The sequence below is a fragment of the Capricornis sumatraensis genome, chromosome 2, assembly GCF_032405125.1.
Source record: "Capricornis sumatraensis isolate serow.1 chromosome 2, serow.2, whole genome shotgun sequence".
In the NCBI taxonomy this organism is placed as follows: Eukaryota; Metazoa; Chordata; class Mammalia; order Artiodactyla; family Bovidae; genus Capricornis; species Capricornis sumatraensis.
The window spans coordinates 88207193-88234777 of NC_091070.1; the positions used below are offsets into that span (position 1 = coordinate 88207193).

Below are 27585 nucleotides of genomic sequence, written 5' to 3' on the forward strand. Positions count from 1 at the left end.
ATAGTTTTCCTCCCCTAATATCCACACCTTCCAACTGAACAGCAAATTATAATTTCTTGGGCTGCTTACTTTGACTTTTCAGAAATACAACAATGAGACCAAATGTCCTCCTTTGAAAAAGCTGTAAAACATTGATACACATTTTACTGGACCTGGTGGCTCAGAGGTTAAAGCGTCTGCCTCCAATGCAGGAGACCTGGGTTCGATCCCTGGGTCGGGAAGATTCCCTGGAGAAGGAAATGGCAACCCACTCCAGTATTCTTGCCTGGAGAATCCCATGGACGGAGAAACCTAGTAGGTTACAGTCCACGGGGCCGCAAAGAGTCGGACACGACTGAGCGACTTCACCATGATGTGTAATGATTGATAACTGATTCGTTACACTTTTTTTTAATCTATACATTTCATCCCCTTAAACTCACCAATAATTGAACTGTAAGGAGTACAAACCTGCTAGAAGCACGTACTTTGAACAGCAGAAGAGACAGCAAATGGCAGCACGTGCTGAGGCAAGGGCCAGGAGGGTGAGGCCACACCTGCCTGTTTGGGATCAGCAGCCCTTCAGGAGTAATCAGGGAACTGTCCCATGGGTGCTCGTCTTAGCGCTATGATGCCTGTCCCAACCCTCCCTCCCAGTTACCTCATTTTAGAAAAGCCTCTCACTCAGGCCCTTGGCCTCCTTGAAGGGGTGGTAGGAACACCACCCCTCCAGAGTCCTAATCCGCAATGAGCTGCAGGTGCTTCCAAAGATAAACTTCAGCCCCCATCACACCCACATCAGAGGTTCTTGGCCACTCACTTCCCTCTCCCAGATCAGGTTCGTTCGTTCTTTAATGTACGAGAGGTGCAGTAACTTCTGGCGTGGTTTTCTGATCCATGTCCATTTTGAGCAACAGTGACTCTGACTCAGACAGATACAGGGCAGGATATGATTCGATCTTCCAGCATCACACTGATGATCAGGAATACGAAGTACAGGAGGAACATGGTGAAGCCCAGGACCTTGTTCATTCTCCACTTGCATAATGCAATTGAAGAGATCACAAACAGGAGCATCAGAAAAAGCAAAACAATTGCACAGAACAAGCCGTTGCTACTGACAGCAACAGGCTGCAATCCATTGATGAGAGAGAAAAGCATCCAAGGAAGGGGCAGGCTGCAAGACAGAAGAAACGGTGTGAATGTTCTTTATGTCAATGATAGTCCCACATACACAACAGTACTGCACAATTTACAAAGCACTTATTTTTACACAAACATGAAATAGAACAGAAAATATTCATGTCAAAGGTTAGAAAATGAAAGGAAAGTGAAGTCGCTCAGTCGTCTGACTCTCTGACCCCATGTACGGTAGCCTATCAGGCTCCTCCGTCCATGGGGTTTTCCAGGCAGGGGTACTGGAGTGGGTTGCCATAAACAACTCAGGTCCAGGGAAATTAAAATTATGTACCCAATACTCACAGATAGTAACTGGAAACCCTAGATTAAAACAGGTTTTCTGGGTCTGAACTGTTTTCTTCATACTTTGTGGGTTCTGTATGACTAACCTAAATCTCTTAAATCCTTACAATAAGGCCTAGCTCAGGACATTTACTGACACTTGTTTGTAGCTCGGGCTCGCCTCAGCCCTTTAACCTGCTCCACCCTGCGAACACACACACATAAACAAATTCAAATAAAAAAAATCACAGCCACACCCAAATCCTGGAGGTGACTGGGGAAGTGAAAACAGGCGCGGTGCTGTGACGGAGCTGGGAGGAGCCAGTAGGCAAATCCTTACAGAAGACGCAGCATTTACTTGTTTATACAAAATGCTTTTTAGACCCTCTGAGCAGGCAGGAGTCCAAATGCAAAGGAGCAGGAATACCAGGAAGTAAGACAGAAAGTCATTGCTCCTTCCAACCCCACCTCCACCACCTTGGGGGTCAATGAGCCAAGCATTTGACTGTATTTGGTAATGGAATTTAATGGACTTCGGTTTTCAATTTATCCATAAATTCCAGTCAGATTTCAGGCAGCATTTTCGTTCTATTATCCTTCTGGCTCTGATGAATGAAAGGAGGATACTTTGTTACCTTGTGGAAACCAATAACATAAACACCATTTTATTCCATGTATAGTGAGTGGACAGAGCTAACACAGTGTTTTCCAGCCATGATATGCCTTAGAAAAGCCAGTTTGCCACTCACCCCACGGTGATATCAAATATGTTACTGCCCACGGAGCTTGACACAGCCATGTCTCCCAGGCCTTTCCGAGCGACAATCACACTGGTGATGAGGTCCGGAATTGATGTGCCTGCTGCTAGGATTGTCAAACCCATGATCTCTTCAGAAATCCCTATTGTTTCGCCAACCTGGTAAATGGAGAAACCATGGCAACAGCAGGTGAAAAATCTGAGGCTCTTTTAAGCGCCAACCATATACTACTTTGTGCAAAACCATCACCTTCCTCAGAGTTAATGTTCCCTTGGCCTGAGTGAGGTAGGGTCATGCAAAACTCACAGCTGGGGAGATGGGCCATGGAGAGAAGGAACAGGGCCTCTGCTCAAGGCTTCAGAGGAGGAGGATGCACTTTTCTAACCTGACTCAAGTCCATCTGTGATTACCACTTACTGTCACTCTAACCACAACACCTCTACCTTCCCAGAAGAACTGCTCCTCCAGAGGCCTGTTCAGGTATGTTTCCCTTCCCAGAGCCACAGACACCTGCCATGTGCCAGGCAGTTTTTAGAGGCTGGAGGCAGAAGTATGAACAGTGCAACACTGACCCTACTCTTTGAAGCACTAACCATATACTACTTTGTGCAAAACCATCACCTTCCTCAGAGTTAATGTTCCCTTGGCCTGAGTAAGGTAAGGTCATGCAAAACTAACAGCTGGGGAGAAAAGAGAAAAGCATGTAAACAGTAATAAAACTCTGTGCTGAGTGCAGTGTCCCAGGTAGAGGAGAAAAGCCATGCGCACTCAAGAAGACTAATTAATGCCAGAAAGGAGGCAAAACTGAGCTTGCTGTCTCTAGTGTGTACGCCTCACCGGGTGGAGAGAAGTGGCCGAGGCAGGACAGAAAGCAGGGAATAAGGCTAATAAGGAGTGGTCAGCTGCATCAGGCTGAGAAGGGCCTTCCGTCAGATGGCCGTGTGGACGGGACAGAAGAGCCCTGCTTGAAAAGTACTGCATATATATATAAAGTATAAAGTCTACTTTTAAGCCTTTACAAACAATGTATGAACTATAAATTCACTTGGTGCTCACCATTCCCTGGCTGCCAGAAATTCACCCAGAAGGAAGAAAGTCCTTTTGGCCCATGGATGCAGGATTTAGTTCCTGCCCCACACTCACCTGGTGAGCCCACCAAACCATGAGGTATGAGAACATGGCTATCCACAGGATGGATCCCAGGAAGGTGATAACAAAAAACTTCTTAGCCTCCTGTTTGAAAGTTTGAAAAGGAAGAGAAATAAGTTGCAGAGGCTAACAGGCTCTGGCCCTTCTGAGAGAACCCCAGAAGATCTGCAGGAGTGACAGAGATGTGGAGATGTTTGACCTCTGTCTCCAGTGAGGACCTCGAAAAGGATGGGCTTAGTGGCCTACTCTAGATGAGACTAGATGGGGGGTTCAGCACTGACAAAATGAAGAGAGCCATATGCTTGCACTAGGACCAGCCAATCTGGGTATTGGTTTGACTTCAGCAACTTTTCCCCACTCTGCCCCTCTCTGGATCCAGAGACAGAATATGGTTCCCCTTTGGGTGGAGTACATTAGTCAGACCTTTCCCTATAAATAGGAATACAGAGTAGAAACAGCACTTAGAACCCTAGGTCTTCACAGTGTCACTATGAAATATAGAGGGGGTGCAGTGGCATCATTCCCATATTCAAATCAAGAAACTGAGAATTTAAGGAGAGATTATTTCACGTTGCTTCCGGTGGTGGAAACAAACTCATTCCAGGGCCTCCCAAGTCCATCAGTATGTCCCTTAGGTGCATGGTCCCCTCTAGAGCTGCAGGTTCCATCCCAGACCCTCTGTGGTTGAGCCCCGAAGAGCTGGTTTGCCCTATCATCTCCCTCCTCTGAGTGGACAGGCAGAGAGGCCCCAGAGCTTCCCTAAGGATAGGCGACTTGGGGACAGCTGGGCAAACCCACCAGCCTCCGGACGTCGGGAACCGTCAGCCACAGCGGGAACACAATGGGCAGGAGAAAGAGGTAAATGGCTTGCTTCCGCCTGGTCTCAGGCCATTCCAGGGACAAAGGCTGCTCATTTTCCTCCTCTTCCTCCTCCTCTTCCTCCTCCTCTTCCTCTTCCTCGTCTTCCTCTTCTTCCTCTTCCTCTTCATCTTCATTGTCACCTCCATCACCTCCCCCTTCACCATCTACACCTTCCTCGTCATCTTTGGCTTCACCTTGAATTTCACCATTCAATTCCTGCTCTCCAGTTTCACCTTCACCACCTTCTCCTGCCTGGATTTCACCTTCATCTTCATCACCTTCCACTTCACCACCTTCTCCTGCCTGGATTTCACCTTCATCTTCATCACCTTTCACTTCACCACCTTCTCCTGCCTGGATTTCACCTTCACCATCATCACCTTCCACTTCACCACCTTCTCCTGCCTGGATTTCACCTTCATCTTCATCACCTTCCACTTCACCACCATCACCTTCCACTTCACCACCTTCTCCTGCCTGGATTTCACCTTCATCTTCATCACCTCCTCTCCTTTCTGCCAGGATGTCACCTTCACTTTCATTCTCTCCTTTTCCTTCACTTTCACCTTCTAAGGCAGCGTCGCCTCCGCTTTGCTCTCCACTTTCACCTTCAGCAGGAGCTGCCGCCTTGCCACCTGTCCTTTCACCTGTGCTCTCAGCTTCGGCCCCTACCCCCTGCAATCCAAAGCCAACAGATTAATGGGAAATGACCGCTCTGCTTGTTCCCTTTCCTGTTTCTCCCCACCATTTTGTTGTTGTTGTTCTCAGAATGTATCTAAAAGCTTGAGTATGAGGAAGAAACAAGTGCAATCATTCAGCAAAATTCCCTTTACAACACTCCTACCCAGTCCTGTCTTTATTTGATGATTTCTAGGGATGGAGAACTCACCACATAAAGCAGTTCCTGACAACTCTGATTGGTTTGAAGTCCAAAATTTATACCAAAGTTCCACCCCCTGTGTACAGGTTTGCTTTTTGGAGCCACAAAGAACACTCTCCACACAGAGACAGCCTCTCTTCCCTGGGTTGAAGATTTCCAGGTCCTTCTATGGTTCCCCATGCTATGTCCTACAGCCTCCTCCCCTTCTTGATGAACTCATTCTAGTTAGCTTATATCCCATGAGGAGGCTTCTAAAATAACACCTCACAGAATCCAACAGGATTATCATGCCCCTTATTTTAGATACAATGCTTCCATCAATGTTGCTTAAAATGGCATGTTTGGTGGTTACATCACATTTCTGAGTCCATCTAAAACTCAACAGCAATATTATATGTGTAAAATGATGATGAAGATACCAATTCATTGAAGGTTTTTATGTGCCGGGCATCATGCTAAGTAGTATAATAATAACAACGACGACTAGCACTTAGTAGGTTTCCTGAGTCAAATAACTTATCATACAGATAGAACTAAACCCATCTGACAGATGAAGCAAGGGTACAGAGTAGTTAAATAACCTGCTCGTGGTCCACACAGTTTGTCAGTAATGAAGCTGGGATTTGAATGTGAATCGCCCAACACTTAGCCTGTTCACCACCAAGCTACCCTGCTTCCCAAATGCCAGGACTGAATGAGATATTTGGTTCCCAAACCCAGTAGCTTATTAGAAATACAGATTTCCTTGCCCCACTGAACCAACTGAAGTAGGACTGAAAGCCAGGAATCTGTTTTCATATGCTGCCAAGTACTTCTAATAAGTGCATCTGTAGACATGTTTGGGTACCATGGACTGACTCCACATGCTCTATAAGCCACTGATTCTTAGGGTCCTCAGATTAGGCTCCTAATAACTTATAACAGGGCTTCCCTGGTGGCTCAGAGGTTAAAGCGTCTGCCTCGTGGGAGACCCAGGTTCGATCCCCGGGTCGGGAAGATCCCCTGGAGAAGGAAATGGTAACCCATTCCAGTATTCTTGCCTGGAGAATCCCATGGACGGAGAAGCCTGGTAGGCTATAGTCCAAGGGGTCGCAAAGAGTCAGACACGACTGAGCAACTTCACAATGTGCTGATCCAATCCCTTGAGTAAATGACCCGGGCTGTGTGCTCATGAAGTACATCGTCCATAACAAATTTCATGACACTGCCAATCCCCAGTGGGTGCTCAGTGATTCTAAACTCTGCTGCATATTAAAATCACCTAGAGGATTTAATTGCCTGGAGAATCCCAGGGACGGGGGAGCCTGGTGGGCTGCCGTCTCTGGGGTCGCACAGTGTCAGACACGACTGAAGCGACTTAGCAGCAGCAGCAGCAGCAGAGGATTTAAAGACATTCATGCCCAAGGACCCACCCTAGATATCCTGACTTCACTGGTTGAGAGTGGGGCCTGGGTGGTTTTTTAAAAAGTTTCCCCAAATTATTTTAATATGCAACCAGGGTTCAGACCATCCAAAGAAGAAGTCAAATATTAATATCCATGAGGCTTGTGCTTTCAGATGGGAATGAATAATTCCTGCCCTCCCTTCCCCAAGCTAATCTGGAGAAAATGACAAGTCACTTAAATCAATAACATCCTCTTCTCTGAGAACTGTCAACCCCAATAGTCCCTGACAGGTGGCTCCTTCGCCCACGTTGCAGTCAAAGCACCCCACTCTCCCTGCCACAGTTGACTGGACATAGGCTTGACCCCTGACCTGTGCCCCGGTTTGAATGGATTCGCTGTCTTCTGAGACAGGGAGCCAGTCACTGAATGATCCCATTGTGGACTGGAGGACTGGGGTAGTAGTTTAGGTCTCCGTGTGCTAATAAGGAAGCGATGGAGTCAGCTGCCAGGAGTGATAAAGCTGCACACGGAGGAGGACATGAGGGAGCGTGCGACGTGCAGGGAGGCCAGCAGGGCCACAGGTGCCTTCCCAGGCCTAGGTCCAACTCACTGTGGGACCAAGTTTCACTTCCTGACCTGGGGTCCCGGGAGACGCCTCTGTATCCTCTCAATCCCTTTTACTGAAGCCAGCTGTAACTGGCCTACTCAGGACACTCATGCTACCACTGAAGATGTCTTAGACACTGAACCCAAAGTTGCTGACTTAAGGATGAGATGTAACTGAGTGCTACTGGGGGTCCAGGAGAGGAGAATGTCAGGGCTGGAATCTGTGAGCCAAATGCACAGGTACTGTCCGTCACTGGCCCCTCACTGAGCACATGCAGAGCACTGTGTTTCTGGGGCGGGAGGGGAGGGGAGCAGCGGGGGACAGAGACCACTCAGACTCGGATCCTGCCTTCCGGAAGCTCACCACCTCGCAGGGGCACTCGGAGAGACTCCCAAATAGAGTACAGGGAAGGCAGTAAGGGCCCTAAGAGAGGAAGAGAGCACCACGGGCATTCACACTGTGGGGTCAAGGAAGCTTTGTGGCAAAAGAGGCATTTACACTAGCTTGGAGGAACGGGTGAGATTAGGATATATGAAGATGTAGGGGAAAGGGGCATTCTGGAGGGAGAAGGCCATGTGAAGCAAGGCCTGGAGGTAAAATGCGTGGAGACAAGTTCAGTGTGGTTGCAGCAAGGTGGAAGAGAGGCTGTGAGACTGTAAAGGCAGCAGTGTCAGAACTCAGGAGGCCTGTGAGCCAGGCTGAGGCACCCTGGAAGGCCCCAAGGCCTTTGCCCAGCAATCCTCCCGCTGCGCCTCCCACTGCCTGGTTCCACTGTGCCCTAGCGCCTGACAGAACCACCGCCCCCCCTCAACAGTTACTCTCACGTTTTTAAAGCATGCGACAGCTGGCAACATATTCTCATACATATTATCTCACTCATACTAAGGTATTACAGTGAATTAACTGGCCCCATGAGGTATTCGATCTTCAAAGAAAGGGCAATGCTTACCCCAGAGGAATGAACCTCCAACAGCCATTTCCAACCTTCAAGGAAGGACTGACTTTTGGATGGCAAGTGCTTCCCTGGGCCTCTCAAATTCCGCCACCTGGGAAGAGGCCTGTGCCTACCTGATGGCCAGGATCCTCCTCCTGATCTCCCTTGACGTATGGAGCAGGGGCTGGTGTGACCGTGACCGCAGGGAGCTTGGCCGGCTCCTCCTCTTTAAAGGATAAACATGGGATAGGTCAGAAGAGTGTGCTGGGTGCTGAGGGCAGTTGGCAGAGATGGTGGGAGTGGCTACAGGGCTATTGGATTTGTCCACTTCAGGGTCTCAGAAGGTCTGTTTGGGGGCACTCCCCATCAACCGGAGAAGGAAAAGGATGTGACATGAATCGTTCCCGTCCTGTCCACAGAGATGTCTGCACGTGAGGACAGCCGGCAGCCGCTCTCCTCACTCTCCCTGGATTTCCAGGCATTCACATCCTGGCACTGTGGCCAAGGATACTGTGAACAGCTTGGGAGAGAGGGCAAAGCCCCAGCCCTCAGCGCCTGGCCCTTCCCCCTAACCAGCTACATGGAGAGGAGCCCATTGCTTTCCAAGGCAGCAGCTAGGGAGCCTTGGAATAGGACGGCGGGAAAGAGAATCGCAAAGTCTGGAGATCTGGGTTTAGGAACACGCTCTCTCACTTCTTGGCTACCTTGCTCTGAGCTTCAGTTTCCTTGTCTACAGAGTGGTAACAATGCTGCTGTACCTGCCGGCTGGGTGGATGAGGCAGGCCTGGGGTGCTGTGCAGAGCTGTCTCAGTCCCTCGTCCCGGCTGCCACACGGATGCTGGACTTGTGTGTCACCAGACCCCTGACGGCCCTCCATTACTGGGGCTGCTGGTCTCATACCAATTCCCTAGCAGCTGAGTCCTTGTGTAGAAGCGACAGGAAGAAGAAACAGAGCCCAACAGACTCTCATCTGGGACAAGATTTAGCAAAGAAGTCCAACGCCCTTGCCAGGCCTCGCCTACCCTATGTGAGGAGGGTACAGAAGGAGCTGCAGAGAGCTGCCCTCGGGCCTGCAGCCACGTCAGGAAGGGAGCACAGTGGAAGGAGGAGGCCGGATGACAGCGGGCACGGGGCAGCGCTAGCTCATCACGCCAGCTGACTGGCCCAGAGAGGGCAGAAGGCACGCCCGGACCCTGGTGACAGGAGTGAGGGAGGCGGCAGGAGAAAGCCAACTGGTCTCACCATCCTCTCACCTTCTGGTCTGCTCTCTGCTTTGGCCTGAGGCGTGGCTTTTGCCTCCTGAATCAAGGTCTCCTCCTCCTTGTCCCTGGAGGGCCGGGCTGTGAATGAGAAAGGAAACACGTCTTATCCAGGACTGCAGTGTCCCTGCTACACCATTCAGCTAGCCTGGTCAGCTGACGGCCAGAGCAGCTGACGTGGGTGGAAGGAGTCTGGCCTGGAAGTTGCAACATGCAGACTCTGGTCCCCGTAGGCCTGTCCACAGTGCCCAATTCCCACAGTTTTGCCTTAGATTCCCTACACTGTCACTAACTGGCTATGACCTTCAGCTAGTCACTTCCCCGCTCTAGGCCTGTTTCTTTTCTGATAAAATGACATGGTTAGACTTGGGGGCAACAAATAGTATTTATGTCCTTTATGAACTCAAGCGATGGCTGCCTGAGTGCTGAATTGAGAATTCTGCTCCAAGCGTGGCTGCAGAGCACCATGATTCATTGGTGATGTCCGCAATGGGCAGGGAATGGGGAAATAATGACAGGGAGGTGTTCCTGCAACCCCTGTAAGGTCTGCAGGTTGCCATCTATGAATGTACTTTGCTCTGGCTCCAGGGCACTCCTGGTGGCTATGCTCATAAGCCCCCCCTCTCCAGTGGGAAAGGGAAATGACGGACCATCAAGCTCCTGTCACACTCCTTTCGACCTCAGACACCTGGAACACCAGCAGAGCCTCCTTCCAGACCCCTGTGCACGCCTTATGCTTTGCTGGTGGTCCACAGAGCATCATGCACAGAACACTGCTGTCCTGATTTCCAGAAAAGAAACATGGGGAAGTCAACTCTCTTTCAATGACTATGTTCCAGGCAACATGCAAAGCGCTCCGGTTTCAGCTGAGAGGCACGAGCCTGAGCTGCAGGGGCTCAGGAGGGCCCTCCTCACAGCTGGGCCGGCCGCAGGGCAAGGACAAGGGCACGGCAACAGAGCAAGGCCGTGGGTCTATCTGGGGTCCAGGCTGGTGCCCCGTGGGTGCCGGGTGGCCTGGGGAAGCCTGTGCACCCCCGCTACACCTCAGTGTCCCCTCTCTAAAGAAGCAACAATATGATATACTCAGAACACTGATGCGGGGGTCCAAGGGACAAAATAAACAGAAATACTTTAACTGCTGCATTAAATATTGCCATGTTAGTTTAGATTTTGGAGTAGGATGCCTGGGTTTGAATCCTAGTTCTGCTACTTGCTAGCTATGGATCCAGCAGGGTGATCCTCTGTACCTCAGATTCCTCACCTATAAAATCTTAACAGAGTTGTTGGAGAAATACGTGAATTTATATTCGAACATGCTTAAATCAGCACCTGGCAGCTACAAGATACTACCTAAGTGTTAGCTATGACAACAAGGATGAGCTGACAACACTCGCTGAGAGCAGCTGTTCCACCCAGGAAGCAATTCTGCACCGCTGGGGCCCAGCATTCCAGAGGGTCTGAGTTAGAAGGGACCCCGAAGATCCTCTGGTCCACAACACCGGCACACTCAAGATTTGGGAATCCAACTCTGCCTGGGTCCAGAAGCAGAAGCAGGTCTGGAGTTTCCTTCTCTCAACCTGCCTCCTGAGCAATCAGGGTGGTTCAGCTGCAGCTGCCTCTGGCAACTGGCTCCACCCCCACAGAGCCATCACTCCGGCACGTGTGATCCCGTGAAGCATCCTGTCCCAGTGGGCCTGCTCAGCAGGTCCCATCAGAACTGAAATGTCAGCAAGTGGGTACTCCACTGCCTCCCTCACGCAGACAGCTCCAGCGCCCCCATGGACACTGATCAAGCACTGCAGTCTTCTGCTGAACAACACATAACTTTTCCAAGGGCTCCCCTGACCCCTGTCCTGGTGCCAAGAATACCTGTGGACTGTTGCCTGGAGGGGCTGGCAAGAAAACCAAGTTTCCCTCTTTCTTCTTCTTCTTCTTCATTACACGCCCTAACCTCTCACTTCCCACGCCACTAAGGAATGCAGGTCAGCTTCAGGGCCTTTCTCTGTTCCTTCGTCTCTTTCATATACACACGCACACGTCCATGTGAAGTCACCAGAAGAAGCATGAGGTACTAGAGAGGTAAAGCTCCTGCCCAGGGTAAGAGTTCAGACCACGGATCAGCTCTGTGGAAAGAGCTGGAACACTTGGAAAGGGTAGAAACATCTGGACAGCCATCTGAAAATAGCATACAGAAACACAAACGTGTCTGGAAAGTGCTCGGAACAAAGGCCTTCATCCCAGCCCCTCCTGGATGGACTCTCGGGGTGCAGGATCAGGGCCGGCTTCTCTGAGCAGGGCCGCACGCCAGCAACATCAGCAAACCTTCTCCAGGAGGGCAGTTGCACACCCGCCACACACCCACACAAGACATGCTTGTCTTCCCGGGGATGACTGTCACTGGCTCCCCCAGCGCTTGTTTCCTCACGTGGCTTCTCAGCTCTCAGCGTGGCCGGATCATCTCCTTAGTATCAATCTCCTCTGACCTCGGCCTGGCCTGGACACGGCCTGGACTTCACATAATCCTGTTAGGACAAGTAGGCCAGCGGGCAGCTACTGGTCATGGAAGAGGCTCAGGCAGGGGCCCCTGAAGGCCCATTCAGGGAGAAGTCTTTATCTTTAGGACTTTACTAGAGCCGACAGTTCCACAAGGAGAGCCAGGCCTAACCCAGGGATACAGCTTCCTTCACGGTGCCCTGGCCAGATACACCCCCAGCACGGACCACCCGCAGGTGGCCGGTGCTGCAGACTGCACCCCGGAACCCCAGGGGCGCTGTTTTTTTGGAGCTGACATGGGGGTGGCCTCTCCCAATGTCTGTGGAGGCTCTCCTTCAAGATTTTGTAGGGAAGGTTTGATCACCTTATTTTTGACTCTGCTTTACACAGTACAATATGTTTGTCTTAAACAACCAATATCCTATGTGAAGAAGACGCTTCAGGGTCTGAGAAATCTGAAGCCCCTAAAATCTGTCCCTGGGCCTCACGGGTCAGTCTCTGGTGTCACATTCAGCTCAGGCCTCAGCCTCCTGCCCAACTGCACTCCTTGGCTTCTGCCCAAAAGTCAACTTTCTCTGATGGGCCTCCTGCCCGGCTCCAGTTCTGTACCAGCGTCCCAGAGACAGAGGCGCCCCAAGAGAATAGGAGTGTACCTAAGAGTGCCCTTCGGGGCCCGCAAAGCGTGTCCAAGACGGCTCTCTGAGGAAGCGGGGCAATAGGCGAGATGCGATAGGTGGATGGTGAGACTCTCAGCTGTTTCTATCATTTGTCAAGTTAGACTTTGGACCCTCACGACTCCCAGAAGTGGTCCTGCTGGCTCTCAGGGTGTCCTTTGGGATTCCTGGCTGAGGGAGGGGTCAGCCAGCTTCCTAGGACTCCAAAGCTGAATACAGAGCAAAGGAAGGTACCAGCCAGAACTTCCAGCCGTGGGGGCCCACAGGAGGTGCCCCCAGAAGCAACCTTGGCCACACTACCTGGCTGGAGACTCTGTGGGACACTGGAGCTAACTCATGGGAGTGGGCTTTGCAGAAGTCACTGAGGGCAGCCCCCATGGAGACCACTGCAGGGCACGCGACCCTCACGGCCTCACTCACTGCAGATGAACCCTCTTGTTTCACAGGAGGGACAAAGAGACAGGGAGGTAGGGGATGTGCGTAACGGAGGGCCTCAGCTCCTCAGGGTCCTCTGGGTGAGGCTTCCCCGACGGCCTGCCCTTGCCACCCACCCTCTCCCGCCCTCACTCCACTGCCTCTGCGCTTCACAAGCCCCAGTTCTGTCCAGCTCAGAAGGGAAGGAGTGGACAGGGAGACCACGCAGGGCTGGGCAGGCCTTGCTTACCTTCCCCCAGAGGGTCCAGGCTGTGGAGCATGAGCTGGTAGATGGTGCTGCGGATGGTGCTGTTGTGCAGAGAGGCCGAGCTGCTCCCTCGGGTCAGCATGGACGAAAGCTGAACAGGAAAGAGCCGCACAGGCCTCATTGGGCCCCCGTCAGAGCCAGGGGAGGCACCACAGGGGGGGCCTCGTGAAAAGTAAAGATCAGAGCCTTATCTTGGCGTCCCCTCTCCCTTCACCTCAACAGGAGAGTTACAGCGCTTCCCTTCTCAGCCTCCCCTCAACTCTTCCATGACTGGTTAATTCTACCTACCAAGTCATTCCCCAAGCTCCTGACAGGGAGCAGACGATGTATATTAAGGACACCACATTCCTGAGGGATGGTCCATCCCTGCAAGTCCACCCTCTAAGAAACAGTCTCACCCGCACACCTCACAGACAGCCCCACTGCGCATGCGCACAGCCCCTGACAGTCCCCAGAGAACACCCTGGCGGTGTGTCACTGCCCCACCCCCGGAGACAAGCAAGGCTGTGACACCCACCTACAGAGAAAACCAAAAGTCACCAAGGCCGAGTGCTTATCCGTCTTTGGGGCATCAGTGAAAGAGTTAAGACGGGGACTCAGGTCTTCGGAATCAGGCCTTTCTTTTCTACCCATGGGCTCAAGAGACCTTCACAGGTACACACATACACACGTCTGCATCTGCAGACACACAGGTGTGACACCTACTCATTCATAGCGTTAGAAAGAGAGACCAAAGGCCCGAAATGGAGTCGCTTGTGCTCTGCTCACATCACCAAACCGAAACATAAGACACCTAACCTAACTGCAGTTCCAGCCCCTCCCAGGACCGTACTCTTAACCAGTTAGTCTGGAAAGACCTGGTTAGCACACTTGTGAGGTGGTCTACTGACAGACCCTTGCTATCCCCCAAAGGAAGGTGACCCTGCCTGAAGCAAACTGGAACTCCTTTCTATTTGCTAAATGGGATGCTGCCCAATTCAGGAATTATTGAATAAAGCCAATCTGATCTTTAAACTGACTCGGTTGGATTTTTTGTTCATTTTTTTACACTAGTGACACACATAGAAACACCATCTGATTTACAAGGAAACATCCAAAGTCAGACGAACTGCTTGCTTGGTCCTCCTCCAGCCCTCTGGATCTGACCTCTTCTGCCATCTAGTGGCTATGGTCACATAATACTTCACAACAGTCCTAGGAATTTTCGTAGGATGGGGGAAGTTTCATTCAGCACCCAGCCTCTTCTAAGGTCCTCAAACTTCTTCCCAAATGCCCCACAGGCCAAAGGCAGCTAAGACATAGTTTTTCAGAAACCTCAGATCCCTTTGCCCCGCCCTTTGTATGTTTCTCTTAGTTCTAGGGCATTCCAAAGCCACAAGTAATTCAGCTTTTAGATTAGAGTGTTGGAGCTAAAGTGGGACTTGAGTTTGTCTAGTCCAGACATTTTCCTGATGCAGAATCTGAGGCCCATGCTCACACAGGCAGTGAGCAGTGACATTCTGGGCTTAGCTCCCAAGCTAGCGCCCCCTCCAAGGCCACCTGGAGGTGACAGTCCCTCTGGCTCCCTCCCTGCTCACCCTGGACAGAGTTCCCAGGAGCTTCCCAGGCTTGAGCCCAGCCCAGGATCCCCGGCTTCTGGGTCATAGCGTCCCGGGTCTGTGGTCGTCCTCTGAAACCCTGCAGTGGCCCCCTGGGCAGACTCCACATGGCACCCACCTTCAGCTTCTTGTTATCCTGCTGCTCATCCACCACAACTGTCCCATCGCCCAGCTGCAAACAGGGACAGGAATCACAAGATGTTTAGAGAGACCCTCCCCCTTCCCTCTCTCTCCAGGGAGCCCTCGTGCGGAAACACAGAAACACACCCAGACATAAGCTGCCTGGACGTCCACAGTCTGGCTTCAGTCTGCATGCATTCCCAGTCAAATGTGTCCACTCGCTGAGGCGCAGCAACCCAGCTACACCGTCTTTCAGCCCCTCAGCGCCACCCTCTTCACTCGCATCACACGGCCCCTCCTCCTCTGTTTGGAGCCCTCTTCCCCACCCGCCATGGCTCAGGTCTGCATTTATATGCCATCTTCCTCCGGGAAGCTAAGGTGTGTATCTTTTACGGACGCCTCTTCTTTTGCTTCATAGCACTTTCCCCAATTTGTATGCTATTTGTATGGGATACCCTGGTGGCTCAGAAGTAAAGAATCTGTCTGCAATGCAGGAGACCTGGGTCCAATCCCTGGATCGGGAAGATCCCCTGGAGAAGGAAATGGCAACCCATTTCCAGTACTCTTGCCTAGAGAATTCCATGGAGAGAGGAGCCTGGCGGGCTGCAGTCCATGGGGTCCCAGACTCGGGCACGACTGAGCGACTAACACGTCACTTTCATTTGTGTGCTGGCAAACACAAATAAATTGACTGTCCCACTAGAACCTTAAAGATAGACTATCTATTTCATTTATGATACCTGCTTATATGCCAAGCATAAGAACGCTGCCTGGCATTTAGCAAGGGTTCAGTAAATACTGGCTGAATGAGTGAACAGTCACCAATGGCCTCCTCCAGTAATCGTCTTCACCTTAGCACTGCCGCCACCATCCCATCACCTTCCATGGAAAGCGGCAGAACTGGACTTCCTACACTCCCATCTCAGCCTGATCAGAAAATGCTGCCTGATTCGGGGCTACCCAACATTTATCCACCCAATTTGCTCATCATTTAGTTCTTATTGTCTGAGCACCTGCTGTCTACCTGGAACTGTGCTAGTGTTGTGGGGATACAAAGGTGTCCAGGGCATGGATTCTAGCTACAGAAAAGAATCAAGACCGACGATAACATCAACACACGACAAAGCAGAATGTGCCTGAAGAAATGAGAGACATAGACAGAGACATGTGCTAGGATGGACATGGAAGCCTCTGAAAAGTAGGTGAAATCTAGGTAATCTTTGAAGGGTGGTAGAGGTTGGAATGCCTGGACACACACTGTTGAATGGATGAACGAACATACAACGAATGAAACAAAATAGAAACAACCAGTATGATTATGAAGGGGGCATTGTGGATTTTTTGGACAAATTCGCTCTTTCACTGGGATACAGGAGGTTACAGCACCAAACCCCACAACCCAGCCACCTCACTATTTATGATGTCCGATTCTCACCAGTGAGTTCTGAGAAATATGAGCGGCCAAGCTACCCTTTGGGATGAGTGGTTCTGTCCACAAAAGGAAAGGAGAGAATGACTTTTGCCCCAAGAAGCACATGCCTAGTGATTTCTCTTCCATTCAGACTTATTTAAATCAAAGTATTCCTCTGTGGGTTCAGTCTTCATTGTACATATCAACGTCCTCTACCCTCAGTAGGCACTTCTAACTTTCTGAAGCCCTTCACATGCATTTTCTCACTTGATACTAACTCTATGAAACAGACAAGACCAGTATTATAGCTATCTTGGCAGATAACAAGACGGAGATGCAGAAGGGGTCTGTGACTTGCCCACATTCACAATAGTGCCAGAATTCCCCATCTCCTAATCTCTTTTCAGAGGTTTGTTTTGGTGTTACTTTTACTAAATCACATGAAGTCAAATTTATATTTCCTAGTGGCTCTGTTTCAAACTATTGACATTTCAGGTAAATGGATGTAAACGTCTGCCTACATTTCAGTGTGACAGATGGGTCCATATACGGGTACTGGCACCGGCAATGAGGTGCTTTCAGAGTATGCCCTTATTGCAAACATTCCCCCATGAACCTCTCACATCACACCAATCATCCCCCTCTTTCTTCAGCCCCACCAGCCCACCGTCTCCTCATGAAAACTAACCAAGAGGCTGAGGAAACTAAAGACGTCTTTCATACCAGCCAAGCCCCCAACACCTGTGAGGCATCTTGATGAGGATGAGCGGCAGGGTCCCTTGCTCACAGGAATGGTGGCACACGGGGCAACCCCTCAAAGGCCTGTCCTCCTGACCTCCCGTTCCCAGGTGACCCACCTCTCCCTTTCTAGATCATCTGAGACACAGTTCCTAAACTGTGCGTGCGAGTCTGTGATATTCTTTTAGACATTCACTCAATAAAGACTTTCTAAATCCCTGGTCTGAGCCATAACTTCACTGAATACAGTCTAGCACCCTGACCCACTCATTTGTCTAGGCTGGAAACCTGAAAGTCTGCCCAAATTCCTGCCCCCACAGCTCATGTACACCTGTCAGACCTAGCTCCTGAAAGTCCTCAAATGTGGCCTCATTTCTCTATTCTCCTGCCTACCATCCCATAACTCCCTCCTGACTCCTGGTCTGTTCTTCTGGTTCGTTGTTCACCCCTCAGCCAGAGTGATTTTCTGAGAGAAGGACATCATGTCCCTTCCCTGCACCTTGGGGGCTCAATGTCCTCAGGGGGGAGTCTCCTTAGCTAAGCATATTCTAGCCTCCTGCTTACCTACAGTCCAGTGCTTGCCTGATAGCAACAGAATGCAAGCCACATATGTAATTTTAATTTTTTCAGTGGCCACATTTTTAAACAGTAAAAGAAACAGGTGAAATTAATTTTAATAATGTACTTTAACTCAATATATCAAAATTATAGTTCAACTTGTAATTAATTTTAAAATGTTAACAAAAAATTTTACCTTTTTTCTCATACATGCGTGCTCAGTTGCTCAATCATGTCCAACTCTTTGAGACCCCATGGACTACAGCCTGCCAGGCTCCTCTGTCCATGGGATCTCCCAGGCAAGAATTACTGGAGTGGGTTGCCATTTCCTCCTCCAGGGGATCATCCCAACCCAGAAACTGAACCCACCTCTCCTGCACTGGCAGGCAGATTCTTTACCACTGAAACACCTGGGAAGCCCCTTTTTTTTCAAACTAACCCTCTGAAACCCTTTCATACTTACAGCACATCGCAATTCAGACTAGCCTCACTTCAAGAACTCAGTAGCTAGAAGTGCAATATTAAAATTAGTTTCACATGCCTTTTTTTTTTTTTTTTTTTTTACTATTTAAAAACGTGCCTTGACATGCATAAAGACCAGGGGAAGGAGAGATGGTGAAGCTGCACTGGCCTTTACACACGCCTAGGAGACTCCTATCCCTTCTTCCGTCAGCCAACCCCTGCTTGTCCTTCAAGATTTGGCTAAGCATCACCTCCCCTACGAAGCCTTCCTTGACTTTCTGTTGAGATGTCCACTCTCAGCAGTGCTAAATCCCTCAGCACTTAACTATATCATCACACGTGATACGGTAAAGGTTAGTCTTACTTTTCTGTCTTCCCCACTAAGAGGAATTTACCACAGGGTCCTTAAACCTCAGGGTCCATCTCTCCCCTACACAAACCTTTCCAAGGCCTCATGTTTAATTCTGTAGCAATGGTTTTATATTCCTTTTCTTAAAGAGTGTCAGACCCCACAAAACCTGGATCAACTCGTTTCTCTGACAGGCTGAGCCGCTTGTGGGCTGGGACTGTGCCTTATTTCTGACTGTATCCCCAGTTCCTATACAGGTCTCTGACAAAGAGAGTCCATAAATGTTTGCCAAATAAACAAACACTGGAATTCTTTAGGGCTTAATCCTAAACTCTCTCTCTCCCATTCTCCCTCTCTTTCAGAGTAGCATCAGCTGGTCCTTGATTGTAATAACCATACATTTGTTGGTAATTCACAAATTTCTACTTCCAGCCCTGACCTTGTTCATAAGCTTTCAGTCCATTTGTGCAACTGCCTCTCAGAGGCATCCACTTGGAGGTGACATAAACCCTCAAACTCATTCCAGGGTGGGAACTTGTCTCCCCAGAAACTGTTCTTCCCATACTCGTCCTTTTCTCACTAGATGGTGCCACCATCCAACCCGCTGCTCAAGCCAACTCCTTGCCTCGCTCTCACTGGCCCTCCACATCCACAGTACCACCAAGCCCAGGTGATTCTGTCTTCAAAATACCTCTCAAAGATACACACACAAATATATGCTGGATACCTACAATAACCTCTTAACTTGACTCCCTGCTTCCCCCCTCGCACACCCACCATTCACTTTATACACAGCAGTTAGGTAGTGACCTTTTAAATATGATTCCTCATTACATCATTTCCCACTGAACTTCACATAAAACCCAAACTCCGTATGTGAACCACAGGGCCCTGAAGAAGCAACTCTCCCCTTACTCACTAAGTATCTACTGTTGCTATTTAGTTGCTAAGTTGTATCCCCACTCTTTGCAACTCAATGGACTGTAGCCTGCAGGCTCCCGGCTCCATGGGATTCCCCAGGCAAGAATCCTGACTTCTAATTCTTTCCTCTAATGCATCAAGGTCTGTCCCTGCTTTGAGTCTTTGCAAATGTTTCCTCATCGTCCCCTATGGAGCATGGGGAAGAAATCCAGAAGAATCCTCATTCTGCACATGTCTACTTGGACTTCTCCAGGAGGCCTCCCTTGCTCTCCCTGGCTGACGAGGGCCCGCTACCTTCACTCTCCATCACGTGCACTGCTTATGGTCTTCACAGCACTTTTCATACTCGGAAACGTGTTAACTTATTTTACTTGTCTATCATCCACATGCCCACTCCGCCACATTAAAACATTTTCTGTCAGTTTTATATTTCCAGTGTATTCAGGTGGCAGAGCATCCAGAAGTCATGCTGTTTTCTTCCCTGGTGGCTCAGACGGTAAAGCGTCTGTCTACAATGCGGGAGACCCGGGTTCGATCCCTGGGTTGGGAAGATCCCTTGGAGAAGGAAATGGCAATCCACTACTATTGCCTGGAAAATCCCATGGATGGAGGAGCCTGGTAGGCTACGGTCCATGGGGTCGCAAAGAGTCGGACACAACTGAGCGACTTCACAGCCAAATTCACATGATTACCTAAATTCATATCTAATCCCATCACATACACTAGGGGAAAAAAGATTACCCTGTTGTATGAGTAGATATAAAATCTCTAGAAGAGATTTTACACACATCTATAGGAAAAAATAAGTCATTCTAAATGTGTGATCGGATGTTTGAGTTTTTCTGTTAATATTTGCTTGTTTCTTATGATTCATTTTGTTCTCTGCTAGCACCCAGCAGCAGATGAATGCTGAAAGCTTAAGAGAATTTTATGAGGAAAAGAAGCCTTAACACTCAGGATTTGATTCTTGCCATATTTTCCTGATAACTAGGGGGAAGCTGACTATTATTTAAGAATTTAAGGAACTCTTGGTGATCCAGTGGTTAGGACTCCACGCTCTCACTGCCAAGGGCCTGGGTTTGATCCCTGGTTGGGGAACTAAGATCCCACAAGCTGCATGCTGCAGCCAAAAAATAAAAGAGAGAGAGAGAGAAGCAGAGGAGGGAACCCCTCAGACTAACTAGGGTGAGTGCTTCGGGAGGGAGCACAGGCAAGCTGGCAGAGGCAGGCCCACAGAGGCAGGAAGGGCGCTGGTGGCTGCTGCTTGTTCACAGCAGACAGCTGGCTGGCTGGCAGCGCAGGCACTGGAATAAATGTGAACCCTGACAAGAAAGGGAAGACTGGTTCCTAAAGAGACACCAGGTCTGTCTGCTTGGGGTTCCTGTTGGTTTTTCTTTTTTTTAAACTGCCAGGAAGAAAATAGCCTGCAACACACTGAAGAAGAGAGTGACAGACTTCTTCCTGGGGTTTCACACTCTGAAGTATGCTCGGGGGCAGAATGAGGATACGGCTTCCAAAGGAGCCTGGGCCAGTCTCATTCCCCAGCTTGCATACCTTTTCACCTCTCGTGCTCTGTGGCGAAGGGCTGTCTCGCCAGCCAGCATCTCATGCAGACAGCCGGTTCTTTCTACCTAAGCCTGCAGCTCTCTCTACAAAGAAGGGCCCAGCATCCTTCAAGCACAATAAGGCGTTTTAGCCAGGTTAGAGCCTCAGCTTCAGCTTTCTGCAACTATGCATGGTCAAGGAAGGTCAGATATTTATCATTTGGGACCAGAACAAATAACACTGAGAGCTTCAAACCCAGGTGCAAAAGTTTCAGAGCAAGCTAAGTTAGACTGTGTTGATAACTATACAAACATTTACCATTTCTTTATTGGGTTCATAAAAGGCACTCTCAAACCAATACATATCAGTTTGACAATGTTGTCTGAAATATTCTTAGCTTTGATTTTTTTTTTTTTTTTTTTTTTTTTTGCAGCCAGTGTTAAAAGAAAGACTTTAGTTACTATGTGTTTGTGTTTGGTACTATATCATTTTTTTTTCTGGAAATATTTTCAGTTGTGAACTCTGAATAGAATCATTCACCAAAAAAAACAAAAAGCCACTTTATTCTGATTCTAGATTATCAGAGCAGAATAAAAAGTGAAAGCTCCTCTAGCTGAGAAACTCTACAAATAACAGCTGGGTGAATATTTCATTAAAAAATGAATTGTTCTATGCTGATCTTACACCTTCAAATTGTTCAGGTGGGAGAACTCTCAGGAAAACACCACAGGGCATTCCTATTTGTTTACTGATCGTCTGTGGCTGCTGTCAGGCTATGGTGACAGAGTTGAGTAGTTGTGATAGAGACTATACGGCCTGCAAAAGCCTAAAATATTTACTGTCTGGCCCTTTACAGTAAAAGTCTGCCAAACCCTGCCCTAGTTCATCCTATTCACTTTACAGATGAACAGCGTGAGATCTGGAAGAAAAGCAAAACGACTTTGTAGCACTTTGCACAATGTCCCCTTCACAGGAGCTTTTGTCTATGCCTGTCCCTCTTACTGCTTTTCATCTAAGTGCTCAGTAATATAGGTTTATCAAGTTGCACTGACTTTCCCAGGGTAACAGGGAAAGTTATCAGAGGAAACAGGGTTAAAACCCAGATAAACAGGCTCATGAACTGGTGACAAGGACTACCAGCTAGTTATCAACTTTGGCTGAGTTACTTATCTTCTCCAAGCATCTGAGCTGCAAAATGGTAATCACAATCTATTCTCGCAGAGGTTTTTCTTTTTTCTTTTTTTTTTTCTTTTTTGGCCATGCCAAGCAACATGCAGGATCTCAGTTCCCCAACCAGAGACTGAACCTGGGCCTTGGTCGTGAAAGCCCAGAATCCTAACCACTAGGCCACCAGAGGACTCCCGTCTTGCAGGGTTCTACTGACAAGTCATTGAGGTGATGTACGTATGTCACAGGCCCTCCACCAGTGTGGATTCCTTTCCCTACTCCCTTTTCTCTGTAAACCGGAGACCCTGACCTGTTAGAGGAACAGGTTGTTTCCCTAAGGAAACAACCAAATACTTGCAGAGCTTCTGCTAGGGATGAGGCATTGAGCTTAGCCCTTTGGGAGACACAAAGATTATTTCCCCTATTTAATGGCAATGATGAGGCTAATCCTGTGGCCACACCTCACCCCCGGCTACCATGAGAGAAGGGAGAGGCCCAAGTGTCTTTCCTGTTCCTGGGAGCTGGCTCCCACCGGCCTCTACTTCTCTTTGCCCTGCTTAAACTTCCTGAGCAGCTATGGCTCTGACTCCTCCCCAGCCCTCCTCCTCCTTGACTCCTGACCACTGTCTGCCCCTTCCCTACTTCTTACTTCCTTACCTTTGGGGCGTGGCTGACTTACTAAGCCTAGTTTCCCTGCCTTCTCCAAGTGATGCTCAAAGGGACCCATTAGTCAGGGAAGAGGTGTGAACGGATAGGTCAGTGTGAGTGACATACAAGGCAAGCTCATTTTCTGAGTTAAAGTTTCATAGTTAAAGTAAGGTAATTTGCAGGGGTGAGTACACACCCTTGCATAAATCACAAAAATGAGTACCAACACAGAAAAGGGAGTAGGGAAAGGAATCCACACTGGTGGAGGCCCTGTGACATACGTACATCATCTCAACAACTTTTCAGTAAAACCCTGCAAGACGGGAGTTCTCTGGTCACCTAGTGGTTAGGATTCTGGGCCTTCACTGCCATGGCCCAGGTTCAGACCTTGGCTGGGGAACTGAGATCCTGATGTTGCTCGGCATGGCCAAAAAAGAAAAGAAAAACACAGATCAAAGATTGGATTTTCAGAGAATCCTTGAAGAATTCAAACAGAATAGCTTGCCTCAGTCTGTTAGTGAAGGGCAGGTTAATTTATCTCCCTGATTCATGGGGTCGCAAAGAGTGGGACACGACTGAGCGGCTGAACTGAACTGGACTGAACATGATCACAGGTCTTGGGCAGCCAAACACAGACATTAACGATACAAGCAAAAGCAGTTGCCCTTGTCTCTGGCTATAAGAAACCTGGGGTGAAACTGCAAATTCACATGTTTTCAAAATCCGTTTCTAAATAGTTATAGCTTTTTAGTTATTTGCACTAATTTTTAGAAGGCAGCTGTTCATGCCAGAAAGTCCTCACTATAGGCTTTCAATTTTAAATAAACACAAATTTACTGTCAAGGACAGCCAGTATTTCAACTTTTTTTTTTTTAATAATGCTGTTAATTAAAATTCATACTGGATCCGCTTTAATAAATAGATAAGAACAGTTGTAATTAGCAATGCTCTCACTGCTTGGCAAAGAGCTGCTACTAAAGACCTTGAAGAGTCTTTTAAGTAAGTTACAAATTCTCTTTTGAAATCACAATTATACTTTACTTGCTTGGCAAGCTTTCTCTAGTTCTGATAAAATGGAAAATTGAGAATTTGTAGAGTTTAAATGAAAACAGAATTACTGCAAAGGACTGGGAGGAAAGTCAGAGGCATTTTGAAAACTGTTTGTCTAACATACACCAAACCACAGATGCTTTCCCAGAAAAGAGTACCAGGTTTCACAGCCACCTTCAGCAAAGCCTGCCCTGACAACTTCGTTAGGAGAGAGGCCCGTTTGTTTAAACGAGGTAATGCTCTGAGTCTCCCTTTCTTTTTGAAGCCTCTGGCTTCTTAGAGCAGTCATCTGGGAAGTTAGCACTGAATGGGAAGTTAGGATACCAGGTTCCCATTCCATTTTGGAAGCCTTCCAGCTATCCAAACTTGGGCAGGATATTTCTCCTTTTGGGGCCACCACACAAATATACTAATTGAAGGTCAGTTGATCAGATAGATAACTGCTGTGTTGGGCCTGCCAGAAGTGAACTCACTTAGACACAGGACATTAACAATGAATGTCAGAGCTAAACAGAACCTTTTCATGATTAGTTGGACTCTGTCATTTCCCCCAGAGATGGGAAGAGGGTCTGTCCAAGGTCAAATAGTTAGAGGGGGCCTTGGATTAGAACCCACATTTCCCAACTCAGTTCCATGCTCTGAACACCACATGTTATCTCAGAAGTCCTAAAGGAACTGCATTTCATTTCCTTTGTACCACATAGCTCTGAGATGTATTGCTGAGTTTGGTCTCCATCCTGCCCACTCATCAAAATTGTGCTGGATTAAGCAGCTAAGTCCTTCTACTCTTTGCACGCAAAATTCTGCTCACACTAGTGGCTTCTCTGAGATCTGAAATAGGCAGGCTATGAGCCAACCTTTGCCCAAACTCACCTTTAGGATCATGAGAGAAGTGAGGTCTGTGTTCCCTAGGGTCCTCTCACTTTTGAGTCTCAAGGAACAAAAAACTTTGGGATGGATGTTTAGAGATCACTTCTCCAGTTAAATCGCACTGTTCAGATTATTGACTCAAGCAATGAATTTAGCAAGAAGGTCCCTCACAGAGGCAGAGAAATTCTTGGAACGGAATTGTGGAGTCAGAAGAAAGCCCCAGAGTTGGAGCTCTTAATATCTGATCTCCAGTCAGCACCAAAACAGAGCTCTACACCCAGGCCTGGCCTGTCAGTGGATGAGAGGAGCTTCCACCTCCAATATTTTAAAAACCAAACCAAACTCAAATAACCTCCTCCTTCTCAGACCCTAACCAAGCTACCAGCCCTGCTGCCCCAGATCTGGAATGTGAACAAACAGGATTAATTGAAAGTAAGGGTGCTAGATAAACCCTAAACACCATGCACATGGAAAAGATTATCATTTTTCCCTGCCTGATATCTCCTTGGACATTCCCCAAAGCCCAGCTCAAATGTCATTTCTGAAGACCCAATCCAACCAACCTGGGTTCATCCTAGCTCCACCACCTATTTTCCCTATGACACTGAACAAGTGCTTTAACTTCATTAGGCCTCAGTTTCTTCCCCTGCCAATGGGGGATCATAATAATAACCATTTTATGGGATGACTAGGTGTTGACCCAAGGTCATTCTTGCAAAAGCCCAGCATGGCAACTGGCAGAGAATAGGACTCTATAAATATTGAATGAATTGCGAGGGAACCAGAACACTCACTCATCTCTTGAGGTCTGATCCAGCATTTTTCATTCTTCAGTACCTGCCTTCTCCCCTCCGTTCTTTTGCCCAAAAGGGGTTAAACAAGCCTAAGCCAACCTGCTCTTACCTTGCTGAGGTCCCCTAGGGCCATGACCTTGGCCACTGGCCTCCTGTTGAGCTGCTCCTTCACCCAGAGCTCGAGCTGTTTGTTCCACTTCATGGTGAACACATAGAAGGCATAAGCCAGCAGCAGTAGCACGCTCTCCCACCATGCAATAAGGCTATCCAGGAAGAAGAGGATGAGCATCATTAGGTCAAAGATGTAGAAGGTGATGTCACGGAACAAGGGCCACCAGGTGAGGTTGAGGATCTCCCGGGAGAAGAGGGCACAAGTGCCAATGACAAAGAGGATGTTGAACACCGCAGAGCCCACTATGGTGCCGATGCCCACGTTGCTATGGGAGATGAAGACGCCGATGAGGGAGGTGAAGAGCTCAGGGGCAGAGCCTCCAGCAGCCATGAATGTAGCGCCTGCCACATCCTCAGAGATCTGCAGCTTGTCTGTGATGACGCCCAGGGCAGGGACAAAGTACTCGTCACAAACGATGGCCAAGGCTACAAACACATACATCATGCCAAAGATGTGCAGGACCACCCAGCCCTGCCTCCGCTCCTCCACACTGAACAGGTCTCGGGGGTACTCTGCCTTGGGGTGCAGGTCTGGCTGTCCTGAGGGACTAGGAATCTCTGGGATCGCAGCTGTTGTCCAACTAGGGGAGGGGGCAGTGGGTGCAACTGGGGCTGGCTCCACCACCAGGCAGTGGCGGACCTGAACGGTCGGATTTGCCCTGACTCTGGGAGTTGCTGGGGTGCTGGGTGCTTTGGAAGGGTTTTTCAAAAGCCCCCTGAAGGTGGTTGAGGATATTCTGATGGTCAGTGCACTGGTTCTGGACAAGGGATTCCTGACTTTCCAAACATCAGTAGAAGCTTTGGTTTCTGCTGGGCTGCTGCGTGTCATGGTGCTTATTGTCACTTGCCCCTCAGAGACGGCCGCAGTGTGCTCCAGGACCATTCCCTGGGGTGTTGTCCGATTGTTTTTCCCCACCAACTCCTGGTGGTTGGTTGAGATATTACTCTCCACTCTTCTGGGGGTAGTTAGGGTCTTCTTTTCTACCAAATTTCTTGGAGAAGTCAAGGTGTCTGTTTCTAAGTCACTTAACAGGAAGGTTGGGGTGTTACTTATTTCCTTGAGAGGAGCTGGGGTGGTTTTCTCCACTAGTCTCTTGGAGGGGTTGGTCGCCAGCGTTTTCTTGGTTGCCATAATTTCACTGTCTTTCACTGTTGTTCTGGGGGTGATCCCATGGCTCCTTGGCATTGTCACGAGTGTAGATGGGGCATAACTGTTTACCATTCTACCAAGTGGGGATGGGGAGTATTTCTCCACCTTGCCCCTGGATTGAGTTGGGTGGGAGCTCTTTACTTCTCCCCTGGGTGTCACGGGGGTATAACTATTTACCATTGGTCTGCTTCGAGTGTAGTGATTCAGTTCTCCGCTGGGTGTGGCTGAGGTGTCTTCCTTAACTTTTCCTGTGCCTTTTGGTGTTGGGCTGTAGTTATTCTTGGGTATCGTTGGAGTGATGCTGGCTGTTCTTCTAGGTGTACTGGGGGTGTTCTTCATTGCTACGCCAGGTGTTGTTCCATCTCTGCCTGCTGTGGCTTCAGGTGCCCATGCCTCAACCTCCATTTCAGAGCTAGATTTTGAAGTCTCACTGCTCACCATCATCATCTCCTTGTTGGAAAGGTCCCGGCTGGCTACTTTTACAGGGTGTTTGGAAGAGACTGCTGCCCACAGTGTGGGGAGGCCCTGTGGGCTCGTCAGGTACTGGTAGGTGGAACCTATGATCAACATTCCCAATAGGAAGAGGGGGCGGCTCCAATGAAGCCGCTTTGGCCAGAGTGACCGCCTTTCCTGTGCCCCCATCCTGATCAATTTCCCCATGATGGCCAGTTATGCCTGGCTATAGAAGGCCTCTCATTTTGTCCATAGAAAAATGGGGGATGCTCTGGGATTCAGATTAGAAAGCAGAGAAAATTCCTCCATGAAGTCCAGCCAGGGGGTAGCCACAAATCTAGAAAGAAAAAGAAAAGACAAGGTTATTTGTTCCTAAAAGGACAGCTGGGATCCACCAAACCCTCATCTGGAAGAGTGACTATTCATACAGGAGCCTTTGTTGAGAAGGTAACTGTTTC

At 48.9% G+C, this 27585-nt stretch overlaps 1 protein-coding gene across 4 annotated transcripts; it reads right to left on the bottom strand.

Annotated features, from left to right (window-relative positions):
* Positions 1-906: 906 nt before the first annotated feature.
* SLC24A1 (solute carrier family 24 member 1) lies at positions 907-27334 on the bottom strand. Of its 4 annotated transcripts, XM_068964349.1 has the most exons (11): positions 25463-27334; positions 14839-14892; positions 13105-13213; positions 9268-9354; positions 8149-8240; positions 4739-4883; positions 4538-4645; positions 4146-4450; positions 3342-3431; positions 2190-2356; positions 907-1156 (listed from the first exon to the last, which is right to left on the bottom strand). In XM_068964349.1, the coding sequence occupies exons 1-11, from the start codon at positions 27332-27334 to the stop codon at positions 907-909; spliced, it is 3279 nt and encodes a 1092-aa protein (XP_068820450.1). The 4 variants fall into 4 exon arrangements, with proteins under 4 accessions (XP_068820450.1, XP_068820451.1, XP_068820452.1 ...); XM_068964350.1 differs by lacking the exon at positions 14839-14892; XM_068964351.1 differs by lacking the exon at positions 3342-3431.
* Between the last annotated feature and the right edge of the window lie 251 nt (positions 27335-27585).

Excerpts from the sequence above, each read along its gene's own strand:
- SLC24A1 (XM_068964349.1), bottom strand. The coding sequence starts at position 27,334 with ATGGGGAAATTGATCAGGATGGGGGCACAGGAAAGGCGGTCACTCTGG. Across the intron at positions 4,646-4,738 it reads AGGAGAGAATGAAAGTGAAG|TGGAAGGTGATGAAGATGAA; the intron begins GTGACATCCTGG and ends ATGGTGGTGAAG. Across the intron at positions 4,451-4,537 it reads AGAAGGTGGTGAAGTGAAAG|GTGGTGAAGGTGAAACTGGA; the intron begins GTGATGAAGATG and ends AGGCAGGAGAAG.